The sequence below is a fragment of the Bos javanicus genome, chromosome 11 (genome assembly GCF_032452875.1).
Source record: "Bos javanicus breed banteng chromosome 11, ARS-OSU_banteng_1.0, whole genome shotgun sequence".
NCBI classification, from domain to species: Eukaryota; Metazoa; Chordata; class Mammalia; order Artiodactyla; family Bovidae; genus Bos; species Bos javanicus.
Genome location: NC_083878.1, coordinates 95255475 through 95281042, shown reverse-complemented (window position 1 = coordinate 95281042; position 25568 = coordinate 95255475). Strand labels below are relative to the sequence as shown.

The 25568-nt window shown below is 59.0% G+C and overlaps 1 protein-coding gene across 3 annotated transcripts; it reads left to right on the top strand.

The window, feature by feature from the left end:
- Positions 1 to 472: 472 nt before the first annotated feature.
- On the top strand, positions 473 to 25374 carry NR5A1 (nuclear receptor subfamily 5 group A member 1). Of its 3 annotated transcripts, none has more exons than XM_061431300.1 (7): positions 473 to 694; positions 4694 to 4810; positions 4961 to 5102; positions 7253 to 7878; positions 14905 to 15024; positions 16846 to 16993; positions 23632 to 25374. In XM_061431300.1, exons 2-7 carry the CDS (start codon positions 4709 to 4711, stop codon positions 23877 to 23879), a joined length of 1386 nt encoding a protein of 461 aa, XP_061287284.1. In that variant the 5' UTR covers positions 473 to 694; positions 4694 to 4708; the 3' UTR covers positions 23880 to 25374. The 3 variants fall into 3 exon arrangements, with proteins under 3 accessions (XP_061287284.1, XP_061287286.1, XP_061287285.1); XM_061431302.1 differs by lacking the exon at positions 473 to 694 and adding an exon at positions 2803 to 3037; XM_061431301.1 differs by lacking the exon at positions 473 to 694 and adding an exon at positions 3196 to 3276.
- Positions 25375 to 25568: the final 194 nt, after the last annotated feature.

Genomic DNA, 25568 nt, shown 5'->3' with positions numbered 1-25568 from the left:
TTCTGAAAGAGTAAAAAGACCAGGCCAAAGCAGCAGGGCCACCTGGTCGAGTCATCCGTGACCCTGCCTCCACGCCAGCCCAACCTGACTCCCCTCACATGTCTGGGCCAGGCCGGACCCCGCTGGGCCAGGCCCCAGGGAGGTAGCCATTCAAGGGGAGAGAGGCCGGGCTGCAGGCTGGGTGGGGGAGCTGCCCATAAATCAGGCCCCACTCCCACCCAGTCGCTAACAAGCGGGGCTGCCTACCCGCCTACGTGGGGTCCCTGCCTCTGCACTGCCACAGCGGCCTGGAACAGCCAGCTGGCCAAGGCCTCCAGAGTGCCTTGGCCTCCGCCCCCATCCGCGGCCCCGAGATAGATAGGAGTATTTTTTTTTTCTTTTAGGAGAAGAAAAAAAAAAAAAAAAAATAGACCTAAATGAAGAGAAACACCAACAAAGAAGGAGAGAGGCCTGCAGAGTCACGTGGGGGCAGAGACCAATTGGGCCTCCGGTGGCCCCCCCACCCAGGGCGGGGAGGAGGAGGAGGACGGACGGACAGGGCCAGCCTACTGTCCGCCCGCCGCCCGCCGTGGCGTAAAGAAGTTTCCGTGTGCCCACGGTCACCACCGCCCCACCTGGGCCACTGGAGCTTCCCCTCGGACCCCCGGTGCCCACTGGCCACCCTCATCCAGCGTGTGAGCTCGCCTTCTGCTCCGTAAGTGAGGGCCTGGGCCCAGGCCTCTAATGGCCAGCCTCCCTCCTCAGTGCCTCCCTGCGGCCTGGGCCGGCCACTGCCTGCTCTGCTGAGTGACTGGTGCCCGCTCCTCTGGGCAGGAAAGGGGCCGGGGATCTCCCCAGACCTGCGCTCCTACCACACTACCCCTTCTTTTCCCTGGCTGGCTGTTGGGAGGAGCTGGGCCTACGGGGATCTGTGGGGTGTCCTGCTGTCCCCGGATGGCCGAGTGTCCCCAGGACTGCGTTGGCCCAAGCCTCATAGCCTGGATGTACGTCCATGGTCCCTGGGTCTGTCTTTGGGTCTCTGCGTCTCCCTGCCTGTGACTCTGTGCTGTCTCTGCGGATGTCTCTGAGTCTCTGTGTGGATTCAGTCGTCTGTCTCTAGTATCCATCTGTCAGTCCCAGTTCTGGGTTCTGTGGCTGGGCCAGGTCTGAATTTGCTTCCCTGGGTAGGTGGGTGAGGGGCTGTGATTCCCCAGCTAGAACCTGGGGCTGTGAGGAGTGGGTGCAATGAAGCCTGGAGGGTCAACACAAGGGCTCCCAGCCAGTGACCGTGGAACCTCTGGGAGAGGGGATCTAAGGGGAAGGGGAAGGAGAGAACTGGCTCAGAGCCCAGGCCCCACCCCACCTGGGTCCCCAGCTCAGGCCTGTGCTTACACTGCCTGAGTCCTGCTCAACAAGGTCTAGGAGACCCCCGTGGGCTCCATCCCAGAGGAGCTGACGGGATTCCCCAGCCCAGCCCTCCCCCTCAACCCCCTTCCCTCTCTGCTGCTCCTGGTTGCCACTTTCTGAGGGCCCCTCCCTGACCGTTGAGTGGCAGCGGCCCCCACGCCCCAGCTCCTGCAGACACTCTGGTTTCTCAGGGGTTTAGGGTAGCGGGTGGAGAGGTCTGCAATAACGCTCTTTCCTCCCTCCTCACCAAGACCGGTCCATGGACTCCCACGGAAACCACAGACTCTCTTCTGTAGGGCCTACCTTTTCCATTTTATATATGGAGAAATTGAGGCTCAGAGAAGCCAAGTGACCTGTCCGAGCTTGCCTCACAAGTCGGCCACAGCATCTGTCCTTCATCAGCTGGGTGAGCGAGAAGGGAGGTGGTCTGCGTGGGGTCTTGAGGCCTTGGCTCGCAGGACCAAGGCGCCAGCTCCAGCTAAAGCCAGAGGCCTCGGGGCACAGGCCCAGACGAAGCTGACCGCAGCCAAGGGTCTGAGCCTTCACATTTGAGCCTTTTGGGCGGCTGCGAAGCTGCAAATGCCTAATTGTGGTATTTGCCCGCTTGAAGATCATGCCTTTTTGGCTTCGTTGTTTGCAACACTTTCTTGGACCCTAGATGCCCCGAAGGGGCAGGGGCAGGATGCAAGCGGGCACCTTCCTCTTTCAGGTCTCAATTTTTTACATTTGAAAAATGAGAGTGACTGAATAGATTCCCCCCACCCCCACCCCCTCCAGCTCAGAGCAATGGCTCAGCCCTTCGGCTCGAGGTCCCTAGGACACTTTTGTTCCTAGGGCTGCCGGGCACTCTCTTGCCCTGCTCCCAGCCCAAGTAAGAGCGCAGAACTGGACTGGAGAGAGATTTCTCCTGCCCCTGGGTTCTATTCTCCCAGCTCCCACGCCCTCGGTGGTTTTGAGTCCTCACCAGACCTCGGAAAACTCTCAGGGTGAAATTACTACGACTCCCATTTCCAGCCAAGCAAACCGAAGCTCAAGGAGAAGAATTTGCCCCAGATCTCCCATCTGGATGCTTTCAGCGATTCCGCAGTGCCAGGCGTGTGTTTTGCCAACACTGCTTCCGTTCATCCGCACGGCCACCCTTAAAGTCCAGGCATCACTCCCACTTTACGGATGAGGAAACTAGGGCTGGGAGATTTGCTTAAATCTCCATTGAGAAAACGTGCCTGGGTGGGGGTGGGGTGGGGACTCAGTTTCTAGCCTTGAGCCGGTATCTTGGCCATGGTCCCCTACGTTTGCCCTACCTGTTTCCATGCTGCAAAACGGCCAGCGCCCCCAGCGTGGCCCTCACCAAGACTAAGCAGGATTTGCAAACAGGGACTCGCCTCCTTTCACCACAGGAGTGTGGCCCAAGGCTCCCAGGCGCCCAGCACCTGCTCAGATTCCCGGGCGCCCGGGCTCCGGGGGCCGGGATGGGGATGGGAGTCCGAGAGGGTGAGAGGAAAGACACGAACCCGTCTCGGTGGCGTTGGAGGGCGCGGGCCGGGCCTCCGCCCCCGAATACCGCAAGAGCCCATATAGAGGGGCCGGCCCTTGGTCTCGGCGCGGCGGGTTCGCGCAGCGCGCACTGGCAGTGGAGGGGCCCGGGTCCCAGGTGCGCCTCGGAGCGGCCCTGGAGGCGGCGGGGGCGGGGAGGCGGGGTGGGGAAGCGCCGAGGCCCCGCGCCGCCAGCCCCGAGCCCCCGCCTCCCCGCCCCCGGCCCGAGCGGCCGTCATCGCGGGCGGGCGGCGCTGCGCCCGGGTGCGGCTCATCGCCGGCGGCGGCGGCGCGGCCAGGAGGTGCGGGGCTCGCGGTGGCCGGACGCGGGGCGCTGCTGCTCGCAGGAGCCGCCAGGTGGGCGCCGGGCGGGCTGTAGCCGCCGTCGCGCCCCTTTGCGCTGGCCGGATCCATCGAGGCTCCCCGCGCTTCCCTCCTGGGGACTTCGACTCTCCGCCCGAGGTCGCTCCCCCGCCTCGGGCTCGGCCTCTTTCTCGGGGCCCGCGGGGTCTCCGTCCGAGGTCTCTGCGCCTCGCGCCCGGCTTGCAGCTCCACGCCCGGCGCCCGCTGTCCCCGCTGCGCCCACCTCTCCGGTCTCCGCCCGACGTCCCCGTCTCGGTGGCACGGCCTCGGTCTCGGTGTCGGTGGCTGCCGCCCACGGGCTTTGTCTCTTCTGGCCTGGGGGCCTGGCAGCTCCGCGATTTCGGGCTCTCTTCCCGGGTGCCGTCGTTGTCCGCCTCTCAGCTCGAGCGCCTGTCCGGGTCCGACTCTGCCGGGCCGCGCCTCTGAGCTCCGGGCCGGGGTCCGACCGCTAACCCCGTCCCCGAACCCCTGGCCGGGCTCCTCCGTCTCTCCAGGTTTTCTCTCAGTGTCTCTGTCTCTCTGCCTGGGTATCTCCCAGGTTTCTCTTGTCTCTCCGGTGTCTTGGTCTGTCTCTCATCTACAACTGTGTCTCTGGCTTTGCAGCTGTCTCTCCGAGGTTTTCTCTCCGGGCCTCTGTTCCCCAGTGTCTCCGATCTCTCTTTTTCTGCCCTCTGTGTGTGTCTCTTTCGTTCTCTCATCTCTCTATCTCCACTGCTCTCTGTCTCTACCTCTGTCTCGCTGTCTCTTCACCTTTCTTGTCTCCCTCAGGTTTTCTGACTCTGCATCAATGCCTCTCTGTCACTCTCGGATTTTCGTTGTCTCCGTCGTCCCGGGGGTACTCTCTCAGTTAAGTAGCCACGGTCGGTGTCTCTCGCTCTCTTCTCTGCCCATCTCTGGGTCTCCCAGACTCTGCCTCTGTCTCCCTCGTCCCCATCCGATCCCCAGAACGCTTGGGCCCCATTCCACCCGGGGTTCAATGGCATCTCCCCGGCTGGCGAGCTCATCGCGTTTTCTCAGAATCGGGGTTTTGTTCTTAAATGAACGAATCCGGATCAAAGCGCATTTAATCTGACAGTCCCAGATCGGCCGCGGTGGGGGGCCACTCAGGAGGAGCCCCTGGGAGGGTGGGGAGAGGGCGCGGCAGGAGCGCGGACACAGGGCCAGCAAGGGCCCCGCACGCACGGGAGCTGATCCGGACACATGTGCTGCTGTCGGCTGCTCATGGCGCTCTCATTGGGGGCCTGCAACAGGCGTCCTTGACCACCGGCGCTGCAGTGGGGCCCAGGGGCCGGCCCGTAAGCAGGGCGCCGAGGGGCGCGCGGCCGCGGGGACGCAGGACCCACCCCGCCCAGGTCCCCCCGCACCACCAGCGGCCGTCCAGCCCTGCCATGAACCTCTCCTCCTTCCACAGGCGGACGCCGTGGGCATGGACTATTCGTACGACGAGGACCTGGACGAGCTGTGCCCCGTGTGTGGGGACAAGGTGTCCGGCTACCACTACGGGCTGCTCACATGCGAGAGCTGCAAGGTGAGCGGGCAGCTGGTCGGCAGGGGACAGGCGCGAACGGCGGCGGCGGGTGAGCCACGAGCGGGGACGCGGCGGAAAGCCCGGCTGGGAGGTGCAGGGAAGGGGAGACAGAGCCTGTCCCCCTCTTGCGCTGACTCCCCTCTCTCCCAGGGCTTCTTCAAGCGCACGGTGCAGAACAACAAGCACTACACGTGCACCGAGAGCCAGAGCTGCAAGATCGACAAGACTCAGCGCAAGCGCTGTCCCTTCTGCCGCTTCCAGAAGTGCCTGACGGTGGGGATGCGCCTGGAAGGTGCGAGTGCCGTGCCTCCTACCCCTGACCTCTGACGGCGAGAGGGCAGGGGGTGGAGATGGGAGAAGGGGTGAGGGGAGGGTACCATAGGTCTTCTTGATGTTTCTGCGGCCAGGCAGTTAGTCCTTCACGTGAAATCAGGGCCGATCCTCCCTATGGGGGAGGGGTGAGAACCGATGCCGGTTTAGCTGAAGGGATGCGCATAGGACCAGCCTGGGGTGGGGTTGGGAAGTATCCAAAAGTGAACCCCAGAAAGAGGACCCTCTCCCCAGCCCTTGGGGGCAGAGCCCCACAGAGCTCCTCCCTCTGTGAGTTCTGTAACACCCCCACTGACATCCAACACCAAGCCAGAGCCAAGGTTTTCAGTACCTTTACTGGAGTTTAAGTCCCAGTGCCATCACTTACAGGCTGGGTGACATTGGGCAAGTCCCTTAACCTCTGAGCTGCAGACTCCCCATGTGAAGTGAAAGTGAAGGTTGCTCAGTCCTGTCCAACTCTTTGTGACCCCATGGACTATATAGTTCATGGAATTCTCCAGGCCAGTATACTGGAGAAAGGAAAGTAGCCTTTCCCTTCTCCAGGGGATCTTCCCAACCCAGGGATCAAACCCAGGTCTCCCGCATTGCAGGGGGATTCTTTACCACAAGGGAAGGGGCTTTTCAGTAGTACCTTCCTCCTTGAGCTAGTGAGAGAATTGTATGAAAAGCTCCTAGCATGGTGCCTGAAATGTAGAAAATGCTCAACAGGTTAGCTGTTATTGTTATCCTTACTGATGTTATTATCCATCCAGCATCACTGTGCAGCCCTCACTCACCCAGACCACTCATCTCTTCGTCCGTCCATCCAGCCAGAAGGTTCACTCAGTTCATTCACTCAGCAGGTCCCTAGCCAGGCCCTAGAGAGCCGGGCAGTGGGGACCAAGTGCTCCCAGAGAACCCAGGCCCATCCTTGTCTCCCCACCCCCACCCCTAACTGTCTGTCCAGAGGGGAGGAAAAACGCTTCAGCAGGAAAGACTCACGTTCTTTGAGGGTGGACAGTCATAGGCTTCTACCCTGCTGGCCCCAGCCGGGCTGTGCGCCGAGCAGGCAGCTGTTGGTTAAAGTTTTTAAACAATGTAGAAGGTGGCTCTGAAAGCTGCCGGGGCCAAAAGTCCTGCCACCTAGAGGAAGGACTCCCGATGGAAGGGGGATATCCTGTCCTGCCCCCAGAGCCCAGGTCCCCAGCTCCTGGGCCAGAGGGAGTGGAGCAGGGCTGCCCATTCCCAAGGCAGGAAGATTGGCCGGGTGGGCCCCGGGACACCCTCCTTGCTGAGCACTGGCCTCTCTCTCCTGTCCTCTCCCTTCTCTGGGAGCTCAGGGTGGGGTCCTGTCTGAGCAGGGGCAGGGGCCACACTTCGGCTGCAGAGATACACCTGTTGGGTCCAGCTGGTGACACATTCTTGGCCAGGCGGAGGGACATCTGGTCAGCAAGGGAGGTCCCTTCCCCCAGCCCAGAGCCCCAGCCAGCCCTTAACTCAGCTTCAAATTTGAAGGCAGCAGAGGAAGCCTGAGTCATTTTGCAACAGGGGTTCAACAGAGGTAGGCAGACAGTCAAGAAGCAGCTGGACCCTGGGAACCCACCTTGGAATGAGGCTGACCAGAGTCCACTTCCCGTCACCACCTCCCTGCCAGGCCCTGTGCTGGGCACTTGAGCCCATTGCTGGGCCCCTGGAAGTTCTCAGCCTGGGTATGATAGCACTCAGTGGGATGAGAGGCCAGACATCTGGGTAAGAAGAGGATGCTGCCTGTGAACCCAGAACACTTTGGGTGTTTAGTAAAGCACCAGAGATGGAAAGGCTTTGAGACAGAAGGAATATCACAGGCAGGGTTGGGGACACGCCAAGCAGAGATGCAGAGAGATAGTAAGGTGGAAAGGAAAGGAGACTGGGGCTCGTGAGGGGTAGACAACGTGGCAAGGGCACCAGGGCCTTGAATGCCAGGTTAGGGGATTGACTCTTGTGAATGGAAGGTTAAGGGCACCGGAGGAGCCATGAGAGGTGCGGAGCTGGGGAGAGGCCCAATCAGATCCGTTTGGGAAAGAGTTGTGAGTGGAGCGGTAGGGAGGGTGGCCTGGAGGGGATGAGCCTGCCCCCCTCTGCCTCTGCCCACAGCTGTGCGCGCTGACCGCATGCGAGGCGGCCGGAACAAGTTTGGGCCCATGTACAAGCGGGACCGGGCCCTGAAGCAGCAGAAGAAGGCACAGATTCGAGCCAATGGCTTCAAGCTGGAGACAGGCCCCCCAGTGGGGGTGCCCCCGCCGCCCCCTCCCCCACCGGACTACATGCTGCCCCATGGCCTGCATGCATCTGAGCCCAAGGGCCTGGCCTCAGGTCCACCAGCTGGGCCACTGGGCGACTTTGGGGCCCCAGCGTTGCCTATGGCTGTGCCCAGCGCCCACGGGCCACTGGCTGGCTACCTCTACCCTGCCTTCCCTGGCCGCGCCATCAAGTCTGAGTACCCAGAGCCCTATGCCAGCCCCCCACAGCCCGGGCCACCCTACGGCTACCCAGAGCCCTTCTCGGGGGGGCCTGGTGTGCCTGAGCTTATCCTCCAGCTGCTGCAGCTGGAGCCAGATGAGGACCAAGTGCGGGCACGCATCGTGGGCTGCCTGCAGGAACCGGCCAAAGGCCGCCCCGACCAGCCTGCACCCTTCAGCCTCCTGTGCAGGATGGCCGACCAGACCTTCATCTCCATCGTGGACTGGGCACGCAGGTGCATGGTCTTCAAGGAGCTGGAGGTGAGTCCCTCCTCCCACCTGGCTGGCCGCTGGATCTGGGGTGTCTTCTCAGCTGTCTAAGTCTCAGTCTTGGACACCCCTTGGGTGGGACTAGCCTACCCACTGGCTTCAGGTGTGTCAGGGGACAGGGAGGCCACCCTGGGGAAGCGAGGAGTATTCCTGCCCCTCTCCCTCCTCCCCACTCACCCCTCCCTCTTTCCCCTTCTCTGTTTCCTGGGTATCTATCTCGCACGGCCTCTGCTTCTTTCATCTCTGCCTCTTTCTGTTGTCTCTCTCCCTGGTGTGCTATCTGTCTGTTTCCCTGTCTCTCTCTAGTCCCTTCAGTCTCTCTCTCTCCCAGTCTGCGACTCTCTGGACACTTCTCTTTCTCTAGATTCTCCCAAAGGACTAGCTGAGTCCCGGGGAAGCTGTCTCTGGCTGTCCCAGCCCAGCATCAGGAAGAGAGTCCAGGCCCTCCTGTCCGCTCATTTGGAGAGGCCACCACTCCCCACGAGCCTCAGATATCATAGAAGGGGTGTTAGTATCTCAGTTTGGGGTGCTTCTCCTTCCTACCTAAGGTGAAACATCTTACTATCCCGCATTTCTCATGCATGGTGGTTGGTGTGCTTATGCTGAGTCACTCAGTCGTGTCCGACTCTTGTGACCCTTAGACTATAGCCTTGCCAGACTCCTCTGTCCATGGGATTCTCCAGGCAAGAATACTGGAGTGGGTTGCCATTTCCTTCTCCAGGGGATCTTCCCCACCCAGAGGTTGAACCCAGGTCTCCTGCATTGCAGTCAGACTCTTCACCGACTAAGCTACAAGGGAAGCCCTATGGTGGTTGGTCCTAGGTGTAAATGTGTGTGCGTGCGTGTACAGGGAGAGCTAGGTGCCAGGATAAGTAGGGGATGGCAGGGCCCACCTCTCATCTTCCAGATACTTTGGCTGCAAGGTCTTCCATTCCCCTGGATTGGGATACCTGTGGCTAAAATAAGCAGAAAAGCAGCAGGAGAAACTAAGGCCAGACATGGAAGAACATCCCACTCATCCCGCCCAGTGGTTTGAAGCGCTCAAAGGCTGAGAGCTGCCCCTTTAGTGCCCTGGCTCCCTCTGACCAGGGTGTCCTGCCAACCTCAGAGACCCCCAAGCCTAGCCAAAGCCCATCCTCCCAGGCTTAGACCAAGACACGATGGGCCTTTACTCCAGGCCTGTTGCTGTCTGCAGCTCTCGGGTCTGCCCGCCTGGCTGTAAACAGCAGGGCCTGTTGCCCTCCCTGCGGAGCCACTGCAGCCTTGAGCAGCATTGTCAGTGCTGACGCCACGCAGGCCTGGGCTTCCTCCAGGGGCATGTGGCCGGATGGGCCGGGGGCACTGCCTGCCGGGGCTGGGCTGGACGTGGGGTGGGGGAGGGGTGAGATGAAGGCTGGGCACTGTGCACCCATGAGGCACTGTGGGGCCGGGGGCCTGGGTTGCTCTGGGAGTCAAGAGTTGGCAGCGATGGCTTCTGCTTCTACTATGGAGGGCCTCTGTCGTGTCTGAGGTCTGGGGATGTGCCGCGTGTCTGCTGTGGGGTGGGACTTCTCACCCATGCCCCCTCTCTAGGCCGACCTCATGGACAGAACAAGAGGCAGGGCCTCAAACAGTCCCATCTGCCTTCTACTCATGCCTGGAGGCCCTGAGTGGGGGATGAGGGTCCCAAGACCCTTGGATTGGTTGCCAGCTTTCCCTCCAAGCCTCCCATGAGCCCCCAGTGCAGAGGGGAGGAGGAACGGAGCCTTCCTGGCCCTCCAGAACCCTGGATCCAGGGGCAGGGCACTTCCTCTGGCCGCCATCCTGGTCTCTCAGGGGTTTTTCACGCAGGATGGGAAGGGCTTTTGTCCCAGCTTTGCTGAGTGTTTTTTCCTGCTTCTGGCTTCTCTGTGGTCCAAACCTTCCTGCTTCCCCTTCCCAGAGTCTCTGAATCAAGCCCAGGTTACCAACCTCTGTAAAGGAGACTTGCAGATAAGTACTAGCCCAGCCCTTAGAGGGCCTCTTATCAGCCATATGGAACTTCTTTTCCACTGGTCCAATAAGTCCTGGGCTGATGTGTTTGCAGAGCCAGAGCTAGGGAAGCTGAAAAGTGGGAGGGGAGCCGAGTGACTCTGTTCTCCCCTTTGACCCTTCATTTCTCACCTCTGGGCAGGACGCATCATAGCAGCCAGCAGAGAGGGTGCTCTGAGAGTGGGGCCACCCGTGGCCTGTGCATGGGGACAGTGAAATGGATGGGACCCAGGGAGCTGCAGGCCAGAGGAGGAGACAGACATGCACATAGATAACGCCAACACAGGGCACGGGGTGCCCAGGTCTCTGAGAGCCAAAGAAAGGGGCCAAGGGAGCCCAGTAGGAGAGCAAATGGTTCTGTCTTAGAAAGTTAGGAGAGGTTTCTTTGATCTGCCCCTCTCCAGAAAGCAGTCTGAAAAGGTTAAGGGTGTTCCAGGAAATGGGAACAACATCAGGTGCAGAAATGCAAAAAGGCATCACGCGTCAGGGAACCCCAGGCAGTACTTGAGGCAGGGCTGGAGAGGCAGGGAGGGCGGGAAGCAGAGCCTGAACCAGGAGTAGGTCCTTCAGTGGTGGGTGATGGACAGCCAGCCAGGGAAGGCCGGCTCCCACCACAGAGCCAGAGCTCTCCCTAGAAAGACCCACTCAGTCCCCTGTGATGCTGATGACATCTCGCTGCCCAGGGCAAGGCATGAGGTCATTGCTGAGCTGATACTGGGGGCTTCGGATGCCCTCTTGGGCTTCCCCTCCTCCATCCTCTTTCCCAGCTTTGATGTCCCTCTGTCTCTGCATGATGCTCCATCTCATGCAATTGCGTTGTGCTAAATATGATGTGGCACAGAGATTAGAAACACAGACTGGAAGCAAGGAGGCCTGTGTGTAGCCTCCAGATTGCCACTCATCTGCTGTGTGCCTTTGGTGACTTTATCCTCTGGGCCTCAGTTTTCCATATCTGTGAAAAGGGGGCAGTGGACATAATGGCCACCTCATAGGGCTGTTGGAAGGGCTTGGTGAGCAGGGGCAGGTTAAAGAATTTAGCACAGGGCGCAGTGCACAGGAAGTGTTCAGTGAGTCGGGGCTCAGCTCTCTCCCTCACCCCCTGCTGCTGTCCCACTGAATCTAACCTTGCAGGTGGCGGACAGGCCAGGACAGGAAGAAGGAGAAAAGATATATTGTGTCCATGCTCCTCTGAGCATGCTAGGGCTCTAAGAGAAGACAGGGCCCACCTTGCCCTGTGCTTCCAAAGCAGCTTTGTACCTGCAAGGTAGCAGAAACTCACCTGTGCGCACTGCTCAGTGGGGGCAGGGCCCAGGCAGGCAGCCTCTCTGGACAGTCCCCCTGAGGGACAGCTGGGAGGACGCGAGACAGCAATCAGGGTGGTGGAGACGAGGGCCAAGAACGCCTAATGACCCATCTTGACATCAGTGCACCCTTGACGCCCTGCTCCGAGGCCCTCAATCGGCAACACATTTAACTGCTTAGATATATAGTTTCATTTAAGTGACAGTAACTCTGTCAGTCCTGGGCTGACAAATGACAGCCCGCCAACCACTCAGCCGGGACAGCGCCACGGCCAGCCCATGGCTTGTCAGCCACTGGAGAATTACAGAGCCCGCTGGCCTTCGACCGCCAGACCGATCAGACCCCAGGGGACTCCAGAGGGGGGCCTGCTGGGAGGGAGGTCATCTCAGCACCCATAAATACCCAGTCTCTGAGGCAGGCTGCAAAGTGTCAAGGCTCCAGGAAGATTTGTGGCGGACTGGCAGAAGGGGTGGGCGGCTGGTGGGCCCAGCAGACAGGCCCGGCTGATGAGGGACCCCAGGGCTGAGACTACGAATGTCCTGATTGCCAGGGCGAAGGTAGAGGAAGAACCTTTTGCTTAGGGAGAAGCCCATGGAAGGTGAAGACCAGCCCTCTTTGCTTAAATGAGCCTCTTCGCCACCTGCTTTCCTGTGGAGAGGAACTGGCCCTGTGGTTTTCCTTTTAATGAAAGGGGGAGTGTGTGTGCGTGCGCTTGTGTGTGTGTGTGTGTGTGCGCTTTCCTCTGTGTGAGGAATGTTTGGTGTTTGGTATCTTTGTGTGTCCATCTAGGCAAAGTGAGAGTGAAGCGTCTGGAAGGCGCAACTGCTTAGCTGATGGGTAGGGGAACCCAGGCGAGGTGGGCAGTGTCTCTGGAATAACTTACCTGGGAACCCTCACGACTGACACCGCTGTTTTCTGTAACCAAAAGAGGGAGGATTTATTTTTCCCATCTCTCAGAATAGGAAATCAGGGCCGAGTGTGTGGCTAAGCGGGAACCAGAAGACACAGGGCGCCGACGCCCAGCCTCCAAAGTGCATCTCTCTGCCTGCGCCCCTTCCACCCCCGTGGCAGGGCTGCCCCCACTCCCGGGGTCCGAGGTCTGGGTACAGAGTCTGCTCCCGGGGCTTGGCCAGCCAGGTCACTGTGACCCCTTCTGCTTTCTGCCCAAAGCTCACACAGCTTATCTCCTAATTCTCCCCCTTATCTCATGTGCTTCCATCTCCCCACCCTCTGTTCCCTTAATTCAGCCACAAGGGTGTCTGCTCTCGAGGGCCCCAGTGGGTGGGGAGGCGGGGCGGGCAGAGCCCATCCCTGCACACCCTCTGTCTCCATCTGGGTTGGCCAATACGGCCAGTGTGACTCCCCGAGCAGGAGGTGACGGGGAACGGGGCCTGTTTGAGGTGCTTGCTGAGCCTCGCCTCCCTCCTTGGAAGGGGTGGGCAGGCGCTCCAGGGGCTGGCCACTTCCTGAGGTGAGATAAGGCCAGGTGCCCCCCGCCTGCTGTCTCTCCTGGCCTCTCCCATTCAGAGCTACTTCTGCCTGAGCCTGGGGTTCCCCCGGCCCGGGTGTTTTTTTTTGTTGTTGTTCAGACAGTTATGAGGCTCTAGGACGGACGTTCTGCTGGGAGAGGAGGGGGAGTGGTAGGTTCTTGACATGGAGGTGAGGGGAGGCAGGAGGATGGGAAGGCAGAGCAGGGTAGCGACAGACCCTTCCTCTTATTCTCAGCTGTGCGGGCTGGGAAGGGCTGGGCAGGCGAGTCCGGGAGGAACCTGTCTGTGTGTCTGGCAGCTTGCTTTGTTCTTTGTCCACTTTTCTCTCCTCCTGTCTGTCTGAGGACTGGCTCCAGGGCCACCCCCAGGAGAAGAGCAGAGCAGAGGGGAAGAGGGGCTTCTACGCCCCGCCCCCCGCTGGGCAGTTGGTCAGGTCTGGGCCAGTTCCCCACAGGCCGGGGGCTGCCTGGACGCCTCTGGCCTCCAGGTTGAGGGTGGTTCCTCTGGGCTGTCTGTGTATGTCTTGAGGAACACATATTTGTTCATCAAGCAAAACTGACACCCCTCTTCTGGGGGCCCAGAGATGAGCTGGATACCAATCCTGCTGGCAGATCCCACAGGTTACCAGGGAAGATATGAAGAAGAGCCATGAATAGCACCATGAGATGATGTAGTTGCCAAGTTGGGAGGAGGGGGAGGCTTTCTGGGGGCAGTAGTGAACATGCCCTGAACTCAAGGGTGGCAAGGGTGGGGCTTCCTCCATACCTAGTGGTTAAAAGCACAAGTGAACCAGAAGGAGCTGTGTGACCTTGGGTAAGTTAGTTGATCTCTCTGAGCTCAATGTCCTTTCTCCTTGTTGTCCAATTCTTTGTGACCCCATGGACTGTAGCCCTCCAGGCTTCTCTATACATGAAATTCTCCAGGCAAGAATACTGGAGTGGGTAGCCATTCCCTTCCCCCAGGGGATCTTCCCGACCCAGGTATTAAACCCAGGTCTCCCGTATTGCAGGCAGATTCTTTACCATCTGAGCCACCAGCGAATCCCCCTTTTTTCCGTAGATTGGGGATAACAGCAGTACTTACCACAAACACTTGTGGAGCTGTAACAACGCGACTCGATGTTGTAGTTTGCACTCACTGCAGGGCATGGCCCCGGAAGGTGCCCAGGGAGTACCCGCTGTGTAGACGGTGGCTGGTCCATGAGCCACAGATGCTGAGAAGGACTGGAGTCTGCACTGTGTGGCCCCAGGAGGACACACTGCACCCAGCACCGTACTGAACACCCAGAAGGGTTCAATGTCGTCCCTGCTGTGAGCTGAGGGCCGAGACTGCTGGCCGTGGCCCTGGCCTGGCTCTGTTTCTCTCTGATTCCTGGAGAGTCCCTTGCCCTCTCTGAGTGGCAGATTCTTCATCTGGAAATAGTTTAGGCTGGGGTTCCTCGAGGGTCCTTCTGGTTCTGGCATCCCATGGTCCTGAGTCCCACTTGTCACTGTCAGGCTAGAGTGTGGCGATCGCCATGCTGGAAGACTGTCCCTGCCCTCACACTGAGTGCCCCCGAGTACAGCCTAGGGACTCAGAATCGGCCCTGTGTACCCTTCTGTTCCTCCTTCCGATGTAGACCATTGCCAGCCACCTGCTCATTCCCTGGGCTGGGCTGCAGGCTTGAGCTTGAAGGTTCTGCACAAGACCCAGGGGAAGCCCTCTGACATGGCTTCTTTTTGGAGTGGTTGAGGCTGCTAGACATGTGACCACAGGCCAAATGGGCAGAAGGAAAAATTAACACTAATTTTCCCTTGCATTTGAAGGAATCCTTCACAAAGCGTTTCGGTGACATTATGCGCTAACATTTACTGAGGGCTTAATATGTGCCGGACCACCTTCTAATACTTTGCCTACTTTCCAGATGAGAAAACTGAGGCCCACAAAGGTGACAGAATTTGCTTAAGATCATACAGCTTGTAAGAGGCAAAGCCATGGCCTGCAGCCAGGCCCAGCCAAGTCCAGCGTGCCTCCACTGGACCCTCTTATTATTTTGCCAGACCTGTACCTTACTTTGATGAGGAAGACAGATGGGCAGACTGGACACAGAGGCTGGGCAACTTGCCCGGGTCACGTGCACCGTTGAGCGTCTGAACTCAGAGCTGGCGGGAGAGGGGCGAGGGGAAGGTCTCCAGCAGGACTGGACCCTGGACCCCGGTGTGCCTCTTCCTTGCAGGTGGCCGACCAGATGACACTGCTGCAAAACTGCTGGAGCGAGCTGCTGGTTTTTGACCACATCTACCGTCAGATTCAGCATGGCAAGGAGGGCAGCATCCTGCTGGTCACAGGGCAGGAGGTGACCAGACCCTACTGTGCCCCCCGCCCACCCCCCCACCAACCATGCCCTTCCAGAATTCTGGGCCCAGAAGAGATCCTAGGCCTCTCCAGGGCTGGCCCTAGACACCGCTGAATATCAGCCCTTTCCCCAGCTTCACGGGATGCCCACCAGCCTGACCTCCCTCTGACCAGCCCTAGCTTTGACCTGGAGAGGAGCCAGCCTCTGGGAGCCCTGTTCTGGGGGAGCAGCTCAGAGCTCTGGAAGGCTCTGGGAGAAGGTGGCGGTGGCACTGAGTAGTGAAAGAGTGAATAAGGGTTGGTCGGGCAGCGACAGGGGTGGCGGGACAGTCCCCACCTCCACACATGCAGAGGAGACGGCTGCATGAACCAAGCTCAGAGAGGCAGGTTAGGGCTGCAGAGCTGCCGGGGGCCGCTAGGAGGAGGGTCTGGAGGGGAGGCGCCCTGTGGGGCTGAGATGAGGTACGAGATAAAGCTGGAGGGCTCGCTAGGGGCCTGCAGGTTCTAAATCCTGAATGGATGGATGGATGGATGGATGGGCAAAGGGGTCTGGGCCCCAAAGAGCTCAGAGTCAGAATTTGGGCACCCCAGGATGGGAGACATGGTGGGGTTGGGTTCGCTCCTGAAATCAAACAGGGGGCATCAGAAGAGTTTTAAGTGGGGAAGTTCACAGCCAGGTTGTATTTGAGGAAATGGCAGGATGGGTGGTGAAGAGGAAACGAAGGTAGCCACCCCCTGCTCAGAACACTTGGGACCTGGGAGGGCATGATTCAAAGAGGGGCTGAGACAGGGTGGAGGGAAAATGGAGGGAAGGGGAAGGAAGGAAAGGGAGGCTGATGCCCAGGGTCTAACCTAAGGAGGGAGCATCTCTCCTGGTGTGTGTGTGTGTGGGGGGGGAGGCGTGGATACAAGAGGGGGAGTGAGTTTCACAGGTGCTTGGAGTGGGGGTGGGGTGGAGATCGGAGACTACGGCCCTGCTCCCCACCCCCTACCTCCACCCCAAGCCCTTTGTCTTCATCCCCTGTCCTCACCTGGGTGTCTCAGGCCATCCACGGCTAGCAGAAAGCTAGCCACCTGTGAGTGCACGTGAAGTGAGTGAGAGGCAGGAGTGCTGGCCCCTGCCAACAGGTGGGTGGACATCTCTAAGGCCATGGACTGTGTGTGTGCACCCTGCGGCTGTATTTTATTGTGCAGATATCTCCACACACATAAGTGGGTGGATGTTGAGATCTGCCCCTCACCATGTCAGTGAGAACATATACATGGGCGCGTGGATGTATGTGTGTTACCCTGTGATGCGACCATAGGAGAGAGTGTGTGTGTGTGTGTGTGTGTGTTCACGCCCTGTGAGTGTGTCCCTGCATGTGTGTGAACGTGAGCTGAGGTGTGGCCACATCCAGGTGTCCATATGCGGCCCCCCGGGGCAGTCATGGGGCCGCATCCACGTGTTTGCGGGCACAGCCGCCCTGCCCCCGCCCCCACACCCAGCACAAGCTGGCACTCACTGCAGATGCCACCTCACAGCACACAAGCTGCTGCACCACGGGATCTGATCTGGCGGCCGCTCTTCGTGCATGAAGGACCCTTCAGCGCTCCCTCCGCACCCACCTGCCTGATGTCAGCTCTGCTGCGTGGGGGTCTTGGCTCCATGCAGGGAGCAGAGCTACGAGCCTGGGAGGGGTCGGGGGAGCAGGGACTTGAAGAGAGGACTTCCCACCCGGCCCCGCCCCTAGGCGGGGCACCCCTGACCCCCAGGCTCCGACCAGTGCCTGCCCTGCACGCCCTCCCCTTGCGGCGCTGACCCTGCCCTGTGCCCGCCCAGGTGGAGCTGACCACGGTGGCCGCCCAGGCGGGCTCGCTGCTGCACAGCCTGGTGCTTCGGGCGCAGGAGTTGGTGCTGCAGCTGCACGCGCTGCAGCTGGATCGCCAGGAGTTCGTCTGCCTCAAGTTCCTCATTCTCTTCAGCCTCGGTGAGTGGGCTGAGCAAGGCCTGGCCTGGGGGTCAGGTGGATAACAGGTGGTGGGGTGGAGGTGGGGCTGGCGAAGAGACCCCAAGGTGGAGCGGTTCTCTGATGGGCATCCTCGAAGAAGCCAGGCCCCCTCCCTTCGTGAATAAAGCTGTGAGGGGACCTGGTCCAGGGCCTGCTTTGTCTCTGGGCCTGAGTTTCTCTGTGTGGGAGGACAGAGGGCCAGGATAGGTCTAAGACTTGCCGTTTATGGGATAAGGACTTCTCCTGAGAATTTGGTAAATTCTTGGCTGAAAGCCTTAGGGAAGTGCCCAGGCCACCCCCAGAAAATGCCCATGTGATTTCAGGAGCTTCTGACCCCTGGTTCCCGTCCTGAGGTTCCCTGCTTTTCCTAATTCCCTGCTCCAGGGGTGTCTTTGGGGCCCAGACCCCTTTGCCCATTCATTCATTTTTTCATTCACTCACTCAAAAAAACAAAGAAACAAACCCAAATCCTTGTCTTCAAGGGAAGATGAGACAATAAGCATAATATGATTAGTAAACTATACAAATTAGTGAAATGACTAGTAAAATGTGTCACCTGGAAGACTGTGGTAAGTGCCAAGGAGGAAAAAAAAGTCGGGCAGGGGCAGAAGGCAGCCCAGGCCACCAGTTCTCCCAGCTCCACAAGTGTCTGGTGTCTGCCTCCTGTGCCCTCCTGATCTTGGCCCAACCTGTGCCACTCACGTCTCCACCCTCCTTCTGGGTTCTCGTCAGGTCAGCCTCCCTCTGTCCTCCTTCACCCAGCAAGCTATGTCCAGTGCCCTCCTTGTGTCCAGTGATGCTGTGCCCCCGCTCTCAGGCAGCTCCCAGTCTGGGAGACACCTTTGCCCAGCACCATCAGGGCTGAGACAAAGAGATGGGGAATCCGGGATGGGGAGCAAGGGATCTGCCTGGAAGGCTTCCTGGAAGGGGGACATCTGAGCAGGGTCTTGGAGGATGAGTAGGAGTTTGCTAGGGGGAATACATCTTTTAGCAGAGGTATAGATGGGATGGAAGGTTGGAACAGAGGGAAGTGAATGCCTTGTCACCTGGAGAGAGGGCAGGACAGAGACGTTGTCTTTGTGGGAAATGACATCATAGTCACAGTCTGGCAAGTGTGTGCCTGCCCGAGAGTCGGGGCAGCTGGGGAAGCAGAGGGTAAGATAAAGGCTGGGAGTGGGGTGATTAGTGGAGTATTGACTGGGGGAAGCCCTGTGCTTAGGCTGTGATCAGGGGCCTGGGTGCCTAGGCTGGATTTCCTGACTCTGGCACAACAGGTTGGTAGCTGGAGGGGGCTTGTCTGCAAGGCTGCAGGGCTTGGTAGGAGCAACCATGGTGGAGGGTGGGGGCAGGATCTTGCCTCTAACAATGCAAGCTAGGGAAGGAAGTGAATGCATGCATGAATAAGTCTCTCTCCATCTTTATCTCACTCTTTATCTCACTCTTTGTGGGGAGTGACCTGGGTCATGATAATGACCCTCCGGGTGGGGGCCAGAATGTTGGGGCTTTGAGGGGAGAAGACCTATGACCCAGGCTTTTCTGAGCTCCTGGGTGCACAGTGAGAGGAAGCCAGGGAGCCACAGAGGCTGCTGGCTGACAGGTTCTAGGTTAGGGGAGGAGTCTGAGCAGTCCAGCGTGAGCAGGGCTAGGCCCAAGAGGAGAAACCAACGATAGCTTGGATATTGGGGAAATCTGCCTGGAGGAGGGCCCTCTGCACTGGGCCTTGCTGTACAAGCAGGAGTATTCTGGGAGAAACAAAGCAAGCCGCAGCAAGGGCATTCCAGACAGAAGGAATAGCTGGTGCAGAGGGATGGGGAGAATCCTGACAGCTCGGGTGTAGCTGTGGGGCAGGGAGAGGGTGAAGAGGAGCCTGGAGAGGCAGGCAGGGGCCGAGCTGTGCAAGGCCTTGAAGGCCAGGCCAGTACCTTGAAGCTTCCCTGGGAAGAATCTGCAGCAGGAGAATCATGATCTAGTTTGCGTTTTGGAAAGGTCCTTCTGACTGCAGCATGGGAAAAGGATGCCTACGGCAGCCCAGAACCCTGCCAGAGGTTGGATGTGGGGCTGGGAGAAGCGGATACATCTGGGCAAGATGAGGGGCAAGATTTGCCCTGAGTCTGGAAGGTGGGAGGGGGCTACTCCCAGGATCCCACCCAGACAGCCAGACCGGGGTCCCCAAGGGAACTGGGAACCAAGAGAGGGGTGGCCACTTGCCCATCGCCCTTCAGCTGGCATGCTGAGCATCACCCCGGGGCAGCGCCTCCCTGGGCTGCTCAGCTTGAACCCTTGCAATGACTGTCCCCCGACTCCAACCGCCCCGCCCTCCCACCCTGCCCCTCCGCCCAGCGGCCCCTTCTCGCCTGCCTCCACAGAAGGGTGCCATTTGGTGTCTAAATAGCCGGCTCAGGCAGGCGCGAAGGCAGGTAAGGAGGTTTAATTAAAATTAGTGCCTCTCTCCTGGCAATCACGGTGTTTATGAAGATGGGCCCGGCTGGCATTGTTCTGCAGAGGACTTAATCGAAGCTTAATGGATTGACCTAACATTCGATTTCCTGACTTGCATTGAGGCGGCGGCAGCAGCATTCCCTTAAGCGTTTGCAATTTACCCACTGCTCGCGCCAACAAAAGGCGGCCTGAATAGCAGCCCCACTCGAGGGGCCATTGTGCGCGGGGGCGCCTGCCTGAGTCACCGCTATTGGGACAACATTCTTTATGCCTCGCTGGAATGAAAGGATTATTCAAATATTCAATTAAACCGTGAAAAGGGGGCTTTTCTGAGAACCTGGGGGCCCCCGGCTCCGCGGAGCTAGCGGGCTGCTCTCGGAGGTGGGGGTGCTATCTCCCAGCTCCCCCCCCCAACCCACCCACCCCCGGGACTGCTGAGCAGGCCCATCTCCAACCTTTGGCGGCTCAGGGCTCATAGCGGGGCAGCAGATGAGGTCCAGCTCTTGGCTGCCCTGAGACGCAGAGCTGAATTTGCCCCCATTGTGCGGATGATGGGAAACTGAGGCTCAGACTGGGGAAGAGACTTGCCCCCGGTCACCCAGCTGGTGAGCTGGGATTTGAGCCCCCAACACAGGAGGGGACATCTTCAGGTTTCTGTGACTAAGGGAGGAAGGGTGTGTTGTCCAAAGGGATGTAGGCTCTGTCACATGGTCATCCCAGAGAATCTTCAGAGCAGTCCCTTTAGAGGGGGGCTAGGAGAAGAGGCATAGCTTGATCATGCTCCCCTCCAAGGGGGAGTCCAGAAGTCTCCCTGGGGAAACCAAGGGCCCCAGGCTGGATGGTCCTTGGACTGGACTCCTGGGTTGGATGGAACATGAGGTCATCATGTCATCTAATCCCCCAGGAACCCATGTCCAGGCCCGACCCCACCCCTGCTTACCCATAGTGCTTGGGAGCCAGAGAGATCTGGGTTCGAGTCCCAGCTCTGGTATCCACTGTGCGCTCCAGGCACGCTCCACTGTCCTTAACACCTGCGTGAAGGACACCCTTTCCTGCCTGCCTTCCTGTCTGTAGGGATTAACTGATGGAGGTGGGCAGGGAAGGTGCGGCGGGTGCTGGGAAAACGACTTTCCTGTCTTGCACTGTGGTGGCTGGGGCTCAATTAGTGATGGTGCATCCCTCCCCCAGCCCTGCAGTCCACCTCGGGGGGCAGTGGGGTCTCCAGCCCGCTGAGAGCTGCCAGGAGGGGTGTGTCCCTGAAAGCTGTTCTTGCCTGCACCTCCCCACCCAGTGCTCCGCCCTGCTGTCCCTGTCACACCGCTGCTGGGAACAGTAAATCCTGGTAAAGCCGAGGCTCCGGTCCTCCCCAGCCCCCTCCCACTCCTGCCTCTACTGCAGCATCTTGGCCAGTCCTTCCCACACCCTCCTGTTTCCTCTGGGCCCCTTGCCTTCTGTGTGGCCTTGAGCTGGTCCCTACCCTTCTCTGGACCCCCAGCTTCCTATTGTAAATTGTCAGAAGACTAACTGGAGAATTGCCCAGCCCAGGGGATGGTAGGGATTGAAGGCAGATGGGGTTGAAAAGAGATTGGGAAATGGATGGGACTGGTAGGCACCTCTTGCCCCCAGGGAGGCTAGTTAGGTGGGGAGACTTCCCATGACCTTTGAATGAGTCTGGAGAGGACCAGGCTAGGGAACAGTCATGTACAGTTGGACAGGTTGTTTAACTGAACAAGGGCGCCTAGACAGGGGAAGGTAGAGCCTGCAACCCAGCCTGCATGCCCCTCACCTGTCTTTCTGTGAGGTACGGGGGACCTTCTGTATAACTGGCACAAAGGTGCCTTATGGGCTAATGGTAATTCTGGGGAGGCCAGGAAGAACATGACCCTGGTTCACTTAGTATATGAGGGGAGGGGAATATCATGGGGGAAAGATTGGAGCGGGGGAGTGCCCAGATCCTGCCATACGCCCGAGGTCCAGCTCGGATTTCCCTAAATCCGACTTTGGACAACACAGGCCTCGACGGGCACGCTGGGGGCGGCTGGGGATCAGGGTTGCCAGGAGCATCCAGCCCTCCTGGCGCAGCGGGTGTTAAGAGGGATTAGAAGGGCCAAGGGCTGCGCATGCTGGGCTCCAGACTCCCCCGCAGCGGCTGGGCTGCGAGCAGTGGGAGCCGAGGGGAAATGGATGGACGACTGTTTTCTGAACCACAGGCTGCCACATCCCAGGCCAGACGGGGCTAGGAGTCAGGGATGCGGACAGGATCTGTGGGTTCCTGCTGATCGGTAGCCCCTAGGCAGGGCACCAGCTGAAGATGCTGCCCAGGAGCTGAGGAGGGCTCCTGTGACAGGAAACTGGCCCTCTATGGGCACCCTGGGGGCCAGGCGCCTGTGCAGCTTCCCCTGCCTCAAGGGGGGCGTGGCCCCTTTCATAGAGGACGAAGGCCCTCAGGTCAGGAGAGGATAGGGCGCGGGCCACCAATTCTAAGCAGTGGGGCTGGGATTTCAACCACCATCCATTTCACACTGGAGACACTTGATTTTTGTCTCCTCACTGGGCCTCTGGGCAGGACCACACTCCTTTGTCCCTGGTCCACACAGAGCTACCCAGCCACCCACCTCTCCCTCCCATCGGCAATTGTCTCTTTATGTTTTGTCCCTGTTCTTACACAATGTCCGTGTTTTCTGTGCGAGCATTTTTTATTATTTTGGTTTTTGTTGTTTTTGGCTGCACTGGGCGGCATGTGGGCTCTTAGTTCCCCAACCAGGGATCGAACTCATGCCTCTAAGTTGGTAGCTCCGAGTCTTAACCACTGGGCCACCAGGGAAGTCCTTTGCAAGCATTTTTAAGTTATGTAGATGGCTTTTGGGCTTCCCCAGTGGCCCAGCAGTAAAGAATCCATCTGCCAATGCAGGAGACAGGGGTTTGACTCCTGGGTCAGGAAGATCCCTTGAAAAGGAAATGGAAACCCACTCCAGTATTCTTGACTGGAAAATCCCGTGGACAGAGGAGCCTGGCGGAATATAGTCCATGGGGCCACAAAAGAATCAGACAGGACTTAGCAACTAAGCAACAGCAGCAAAGATGGTGTTCCCTTATAGATCTCATTCTGAATCTCCCTTTTTTGTTTTTATTCTGTTTTCTCCCCGCACTCAGCCCCAGGCTTTTAAGGGTTTGTCCATTTGCTCAGTGCTGTGTCTGCTCCATTACTTCTGCCTATTGCACAGGACTCCTGGGGGTGTAGCCCCCGCCCGGCCATCCGGGCCACCTCCCCATCACTGTAAATACTGTTGCAGTGAGCATCCAAGGCCCCCTCCCCATGGCCCCGTGAGAGAATTTCCTTGGGGTGCTGGAGCCTCTTGATGGGTCAGAAGGTGGATCAACAGTGTGCCTGCCACTCTCTCCACTCACAGTTCGCCTCTTGGGATGGTGCTGATGGGTGATGATGGTGGTGGGGTGCTGATGCGGATAGTCACTCCCTGGAGACGATGGCGACAGGATGGTTTTGACTGTGGGGGATGGTGTTGGCCACGGACGTGGGGAGAGGAGGAGTGACAGTGACAGTAACCCAGGGAGCCTTGGGAAAGCGCCAGACGCTTGTTCCTCTGAGCACTTTCTGGATACAGGCTCCCTGAACTCTCACAGCCGTCTTGTGAAGTAGATGCTACTGGTGCTCTTTTTGCCAGTGAAGAAATCGAGAGGTTCAAAGACAGATCCGAGGAGGGACTGGGGGAGGTTGGCGATGGTCTCGGTGATGGCGGCGGTGGGCGCAAGGACAGTGGCGGCGGTGGGCGTGATGACAGTGGTGGCAGCGGCAATGACAGGTGCTTGTGGCTGGGTGACCAGCAGTGGCCGAGTGTGTGACAACCACAGGGGTGTCAGCAGTGGTGACTGCTGCTGGTGGTGGCGTTCAACCAAGGTGTCGCTGGTGATGGCGACCCTGGTGGTGGCAGGAACGACTGAGGTTTGGTAGTTGACGGCGGCAGGGACCATGTGGGTGAAAACCAGGGATGCTGGTGCCGGTGTCTGCCAACCGCGGGCATGGCACCGTGGCGGCGATGGGGAGACTACTGTGGTGGCAGTGCCCACGTCTCTGGTGATCGCAGGGACGCTGGTGTGGGTGAAGCCAGCGACAGCGTCGGTGATGTGACGGGACTGGTGATCGGCTCCTCCCTCTGCAGATGTGAAGTTCCTGAACAACCACAGCCTGGTGAAGGAGGCTCAGGAGAAGGCCAACGCCGCCCTGCTCGACTACACCCTGTGCCACTACCCGCACTGTGGGGACAAGTTCCAGCAGCTGCTGCTGTGCCTGGTGGAGGTGCGGGCGCTGAGCATGCAGGCCAAGGAGTACCTGTACCACAAGCACCTGGGCAACGAGATGCCCCGAAACAACCTGCTCATCGAGATGCTGCAGGCCAAGCAGACTTGAACTCGGGCCAGTGCGGGGGAGGGGGACCGGGCCGGGGCCAGGGGGCGGGTCGCAGCACCCTCGCGGCCTCCAGGTGGTTTATTTTTATTACACTGACCCAGGACCCCACCACGTAGGCCGCTGCCCCTCAGCTCTGGGAAGCCCCATGTTTGGGAAGGTGGGCGAGGGTGAGCAGGGCCTGGCTGAGGGCAGGTGGTCCCCACTCACTGCTGGCACTTGCCTGCTACTCAGAGTGCCCCAAGGAGGTGGCTGCTAGCCACTCCTTCCCTCCCCCTGCTCCCAGCTGTCTGTCCTGGAGTCTGGATCCCAGGCCCAGGGAGGAGGTTCGGATTCCCTGGTGGGCCTCAATGTCCCTTGAGTCAGAGGTCATCCCTTTGTCCTCTCCTGGGAGCAGAGGCAGAGAGAGGTCAAGTGGACATCAGCGGGCAGGAGAGGAGAGGGTCTCCAGACCCTCCTGGAGACCAGGAGGGAAGCCCTCTGTTTTGTAAACTAAGGATAACAGAGTTTGCAAACTTAGGCAAGGGGACTGTTGGGCCCTGGAGGACACTGGGAGACTGGTTAGGACAAAAAGACCTCCTCCCTAAACCCTCTGCCCCATCTGACGTCTGCAGGGGAGAACTTTGACAGTTGTTATCTGAAAAGTATTTTGCTACAATCATCTTTCTAACCCTCTCCCGCCAGAGGAGAAGTTTGGTTTGGCACAATCGGCATTCTAGCCCTGTTCACAGTTGGCCCTCCTGGCTGATATTTATCTGCAAGGCTGTAGTCAAGAAGTTTGTTTTGTTTTGTTATTTGATTTTAATTTAGGTGCTCCTTGAAAGGTATGTATGTGGAGGGGCAGGGGACAGATCTGAGGTCTGAGACTGGGGGCACTAGCACCAAGGACAGCCCGTGGTTTCTCTCCAGACACCCTCATACCGAGTACCCAGGGGTGGTGCTGGGTCATTATTCCTGAGCCCCCACTCCAATCCAGAGAAGAGCCTGTCCCTCTACCCCACTAGGTGGACAGCAACATGGCCTGTGGGGAGCTCAGAGTCTCTGTGAGTGGGAATCGGGGTGATCTTGGGGGGAGAGTGTACGGGGCTTCAGGTCAGGGACATTGCTGATGAACCGTCTTTCACTGGCCCCATCCCATTGGGTTCCTTGCTGCACACCTTTGAAGCTGGACCTCAACTCCTCTCCTACATCCCGAAAGACCCTCTGCAGGGCCAGGCACCAGGGAGTGGCCTCGGTGTCCTCCGTCTCCAGGCCGGGCGTCCACGGTCTGTCCCGCTTTCACGATGCTGTCGCAGCTTGTGCTCAGCTTGCCCAGTTGCAGATCGCTGGGCATCCCTGCCCCCGCCTTCCAGCACCCTGTCTCAGTCGCCGCCCCTGTCTTCTGAAACACGTGCCCCTGGCCAGGCTGGCGATCCCCCAGCCCCCAAATGAGAAGTGCCCTTAAGAACCCCCCAACCCTCGCAGCCCTGGAATAAATTTTGCAATTAGTTTCCAGCTACTTTTGCCTATTTACATTCTGGGGCCAAAGCAGAGCCTCCCAAATAGGCTTGGGTTATCTAGGGCAGGGCCATGCTCCAAATGGGATGAAGGAGATACCCAGGTAACCTTTGGTTCAAAACCTGGGGGAGGCAAGATGGGGTTTGGGGGCTGGGGAGGGGGATACCAGGCACTACTGGGGCCCCACCTCATCCC

Coding starts and splice junctions, on each gene's coding strand:
- NR5A1 (XM_061431300.1), top strand. CDS start 4,709: ATGGACTATTCGTACGACGAGGACCTGGACGAGCTGTGCCCCGTGTGT. Junction 15,025..16,845: donor TGCTGGTCACAGGGCAGGAG/GTGACCAGACCC, acceptor GTGCCCGCCCAG/GTGGAGCTGACCACGGTGGC. Junction 16,994..23,631: donor CCTCATTCTCTTCAGCCTCG/GTGAGTGGGCTG, acceptor CTCCCTCTGCAG/ATGTGAAGTTCCTGAACAAC.